The 5,000-nt window shown below is 45.3% G+C and overlaps 2 protein-coding genes and 1 non-coding gene across 5 annotated transcripts in view; 2 read left to right on the top strand and 1 right to left on the bottom strand.

The window, feature by feature from the left end:
• Positions 1 to 999, top strand: part of eda (ectodysplasin A) — a 40,537-nt gene extending 39,538 nt beyond the window's left edge. For all 3 annotated transcript variants that reach the window (XM_035527410.2, XM_035527409.2, XM_035527408.2), the window contains exon 8: positions 1 to 999. This exon is cut by the window's left edge and continues 832 nt beyond it. The gene's annotated coding sequence lies outside the window, so the exon portion shown is untranslated.
• Positions 1,000 to 3,255: 2,256 nt separating this feature from the next.
• trnap-agg (transfer RNA proline (anticodon AGG)) lies at positions 3,256 to 3,327 on the bottom strand. The gene has a single exon. It is a non-coding gene; the product is annotated as a tRNA-Pro (tRNA).
• A 195-nt stretch (positions 3,328 to 3,522) lies between these two features.
• Positions 3,523 to 5,000, top strand: part of wnt11f2 (wnt 11, family member 2) — a 5,229-nt gene continuing 3,751 nt past the window's right edge. The window contains exon 1 of the mRNA XM_035526837.2: positions 3,523 to 4,157. Within this exon, the coding sequence (XP_035382730.2) occupies positions 4,078 to 4,157 (80 nt within the window). The 5' untranslated portion in view covers positions 3,523 to 4,077. The remainder of the gene's footprint in view (positions 4,158 to 5,000) is intronic.

The raw sequence follows: 5,000 nt of genomic DNA, 5'->3' as shown, positions 1-5,000 counted from the left end.
TTGGATTAAGTGTATGTGGCTACACACAGTGGAATACTTACTGATAACATATTTGGGGGAAAATGTCACTGTTGTTGACACGAACATACACAAGGCAGTGTGTGTTGATGTGACACAGACGTCGTCTAGACGTTTAGGAAAATGCAGCTATCTGCTCAGTCGTCATGGTGCATTTTGTGTATGTGAATGTGTGCATGAGGTTGTGTGTGTGTGTGTGTGTGTGTGTGTGTGTGTGAGAGTGTGAGCAAGTTTGTGAGTGTGTGTGTGTGGGGAGGGGTATGTGAATAATTGCATGAGGTGTGTGTGAGCATGTGTTTGTGTACATTTGTGTATGTGTTTGTGTGTATTTGTGTTTCACTGTATTTGTGTGTGTGTGTGAGTGTCTGTGGTTTGGGGGTAGGGTGCCCCCCTCATACTTGACAGCCTTCCTTAATTATGAAAGGCAACACACACACACACACACACGCACGCACACGTGCTCAGCCCTCTACAGCAGACGTGTTCCATTCAACTAAACAAGCCTGAACGGACATGTCCCCCTGCCTCTGCTCACCTGACAATGTCCACCTGAACTCAGCTGTGTATGTGATCTACACCAGTGTAAACTGCCCCATGACCTGCTGGGGGCAGTAGAGCAGCGCTCAGGAAGGTCTCAGTCCAGTCTATATGTCCCCCTTCCTGTTAAATGTGTGCAAAATCAAACCAGTTCATCTCACCACGTGTGCACGGATATCAGGTCTGATCTGGCGTCCATCCTTCTTCGTTAGTGGCGACGTCTCTGGAGTTGGACGTCACGGGCGCTGGTCCGGACTTCACCAGTGTGACGCCATTGTGTGTCCCAAAAGCTTTGTGATCGGTGTTCTGTGTGGTATTAGTGACCAGACTTTGTGTGTAAATGGTTGCCCTATATTCTTACTGGAAATAATGTACATTTGTATACTACACAAAGAATGTAAATATGTAGATAAAATACAGGTGTTCCCTTTTTTGTAAATTTACCTCATTTTATATTAACATTTTCTCACATAAAGGCATTTTGCAAACATCTTTTTTTTTCTTAAAAGGTACGAAGCTGTGTGTGGCTGTGTGTGCGCATCTGCATTTTCACGACAAAAATGTCCTCTGTAGGAAAATGGGAGAAAATGTCATGAGAAAGTAATGCACTTTTTAGATAAGATAAATTTCTTAAAAAAAAAAAAAAAAAAAAGCTACAAGTTGGATTTCTTTTGGACTGAAAACGAAACAACGTTTTGCCGAAACCCGGGCTGCCTTGGTGGTGTTCTGTGGCTGTACATTGCCCTCTAGTGGTCAGACTGCTTGGCATGCGATGATGTTGCTATGTGGGCAAACATTACCCTCTAATGGTCAGACAGTGATTGTAGGGCAAAGTTTCTCCAAAAATATTTTTCCAAAATAGCAGAATTTTCAAATCATACACAATATGCACATTATTTATACATCTTAGGCTGCTTAAGAGGTTAAATATTACATAAAATACTAATTAAAGAGATTGCAGACTCGTAGTTTCTATATTTTGAAACAATTTCTATGTACCACAGCTGTAAAGATATATTACCACAGACAATACCTGTGTCAACTTCGAGACATCAGACTACCCCTGCCAATGTTGCCCAAGGTGTGCAAATACCCTTTCAAAAGGTAATCTTACATATACCTGGATTGTTTATCAGGTGCGTTATTTCTGCCCTGAGTGGTGTGCCCTGCAGAAATACAGGATCTCTCTGGTCCTGCATACCAAAAGCCCTTAGGGGTTGTTCCTATGGCAACCACCTCTTACATCTATAAACTTGTTCATTAATATACTGGGCAGGGCCTCCACTGGTTTTCTACTGTAGTCCTGAAGACATCCCTTCATGTCCTGAGGATTTATATTTTGCAGCATTTAGCTGACATTTTTATCCAAAGCAGCTTACAATTATGACTGAGTACAACTTGAATAATTGAGGCTTAAGGGTCTTGCTCAGGGGCGATGTTCCTTCTTTCTCTGACCCCATCACTCACTCTCTCTCTCTCTCTCTCTCTCTCTCTCTCTCTCTCTCTCTCTCTCTCTCTCTCTCTCCCCTCTCTCTCTCTCTCATTGGATAAATGTTACCCACCCACTGTTAGGCAGGGGTGGTACGGTTCATGTGTGTAATATATAATACACATCTAAACTGTATATTTCTGGTGTCGTTTCGTTTTTTTAAATCCTCGCTACTGCGGAACACTTGGACACTCGCGCGCCATTCACGCGATCAGCACTGTGCGCGAGCCGGGTCGCGCGGACCCGGGCTGATTGGATTAGGACGGCGCGTGTGATCCATCCCGTCTGTTTCATCCACGGGGATAATCCCTCTAATAGATATACGCGCCTTCATCAAAAGTAGTTTCTAGTTACTTCGCTAAATCCTATCACCCAACCGTCAAGTGGTTTAAAAAAAAAATAAAATTACAAAATAAAGTGAAGCGTACTGCTCCCATATTGACTGACTAAATTAGTACTTATTGTCGGGTATTATCACACTGATGTTGACTAACAAACTAGCACTTATTGTTTATTGCACTTATCTTTGTCTAAGATACACCTTATGTATTAAAACTAGTCATCAGTATTGAGCCCTGTATTCTACAGTATTCTAGTTCATTGGTATATTGGACTCTAACCTACTGTACTGTACTAGGATGTGCTCTAAGAGGAAATGACAAAGTACTTTTGTAAGTCGGACAAGAGCGTCTGCTAAATGCTGTAAATGTAAATGCTCTTTAAAATGAAGCATATTACTCTGGTCTTTAACAGTATTACTCTGGTCTTTAAAATGGACAGTTTTACTCTGGTCTTTAAAATGGACAGTTTTACTGTGCTCTGCGGGTCTACTCTGCCTTCCCCTGACCAACTCAAGGCGCTAGAGGAGGCCGTTCACACGTCTCGGCTGATGTGAGGGCAGCACTCCGCTCAGAGGAGAATACCCAAACTGAAATATTCAAACTGTCGGAACTTCGCCTCGCTGTGCATTCAAATGGCGCTGTGTATTGGCGCGCGGGCGCGGGCGCGGGCGGGGGCGGCGCGCGGGCGACAGGTCAGGGACATGTGAAATATCGCACCTCGTGCCCAGCATTGCACGAGCGAAGAGCAGCCCTTGCGGGCGGAGGTCGGCTTCCTCCACATCGACAAAATGTTTTAACAATTACGGCTGTCTTTTATTCACCCCTTATTATTTCACATAGCGACCAATCCGACGTGTGTGTGTAAAACGCGGGCTCGTCCGGGATTTGAACCCGGGACCTCTCGCACCCTAAGCGAGAATCATACCCCTAGACCAACGAGCCGCACACGCCAATCAACATCCTGCGTTTGTGGTTGTCCTGATCCCAGATCAGCTGGTTTTGAAACTATAGCCACCAAACTATGGACACCAGGTACTGCAGTGTGTCTGTCCCGTGCTACCTGCGGACAAAGCTCGCGATGGTAATCAGCAACCCGGATTAGTTTACTGGGCGATTCTTATGCAAATCAGCACCATGTTGATCCAGTTTCAAAAGACATCTTCAAAAAGGCTGCAGTCGCACTAATTGTCTCTGTTGGAAATGCGCATATATCTCTGCGTCTGACACTCTGAGAGGCTAAAACGACCTGATTCACGTCCTTTCCTGGGGGCGAACACCGCGAGCCCAAGAACACCCGCACCCGCAAAGACTTCTGCTTTGACGCGCAAGCCACGCGCGCGCGCCGTGGGGGCCGTGAAACGAACGGCCGCGGTCACGTTTTTTTGTTGCTGTTGGGTTTTTTTCCTCCTTTTCTTCCTTCCCGAGACCGTGACATTTTATCCATCTCTGCCGGTAACGTCGTCCTCGCTACTGCGTTAAACGGCACCGGGGGCGGGGAAACACGCGCGCGCGCTGGTTGCTATAAAGGCGTCCCCGCGCGCTGCAGTGGCTGTGCAGCGCGGCGCTTGGCGAGCTACTGCGTGCCTGGACCCTCTGTGGAGGTTTGTCGGCGGCGCAAAGTTACCGAGGCGCACTGGGGTTATCTCGAACTTCAGCCAAGGGTTTCAGGAACGTGCCTGTCGCACGAGCGAAATGAAGACTCGCACGGACTTCGTTCTGGTCGTTCTGGCGCTTTTAACTCACGCGGAGCGGTGCGCGGGTATATACTGGCTGTAAGTAATTCATTGCTCTCATATTTACCTTTTACATTTCATTCTTCATCGGGCTACGTAAAGTTTAGCGGTTATAAATGGCACAGTTTTTATATTCTCTTTTGGTACTGAAAGAGCAATTTCTTCACAAATCAGTATAGAGAGGATATATCTGGACATGTATAGGTCTACATATCTAGGTCTGCAGTAAGACATATCTGGACATATCTAGGTCTACATATTTAGGTCTGCAGTAGGACAAATCTGGACATATCTAGGTCTGCAGTAGGACATATCTGGACATATCTAGGTCTGCAGTAGGACAAATCTGGACATATCTAGGTCTACATATCTAGGTCTGCAGTAGGACAAATCTGGACATATCTAGGTCTATAGTAAGACATATCTGGACATATCTAGGTCTACATATCTAGGTCTGCAGTAGGACAAATCGACATATCTAGGTCTACAGTTGGACATATCTGGACATATCTAGGTCTGCAGTAAGACATATCTAGACATATCTAGGTCTACATATCTATGTCTGCAGTAAGACATATCTGGACATATCTAGGTCTGCAGTAGGACATATCTGTGTCTTCAGTAGGATATAGCTGGACATATCTAGGTCTGCAGTAGGACAAATCTGGACATATCTAGGTCTGCAGTAAGACATATCTAGACATATCTAGGTCTGCAGTAAGACATATCTGGACATATCTAGGTCTGCAGTAGGACAAATCTGGACATATCTAGGTCTGCAGTAAGACATATCTAGGTCTGCAGTAAGACATATCTGGACATATCTAGGTCTGCAGTAGGACAAATCTGGACATATCTAGGTCTGCTGTAGGACATATCTGG

The sequence above is a fragment of the Electrophorus electricus genome, chromosome 8 (genome assembly GCF_041902795.1).
Source record: "Electrophorus electricus isolate QZ-2024a chromosome 8, ASM4190279v1, whole genome shotgun sequence".
NCBI classification, from domain to species: Eukaryota; Metazoa; Chordata; class Actinopteri; order Gymnotiformes; family Gymnotidae; genus Electrophorus; species Electrophorus electricus.
The sequence above is the reverse complement of the archived record's forward strand: the minus strand, read 5'-3'. Positions and strand labels throughout refer to the sequence as shown.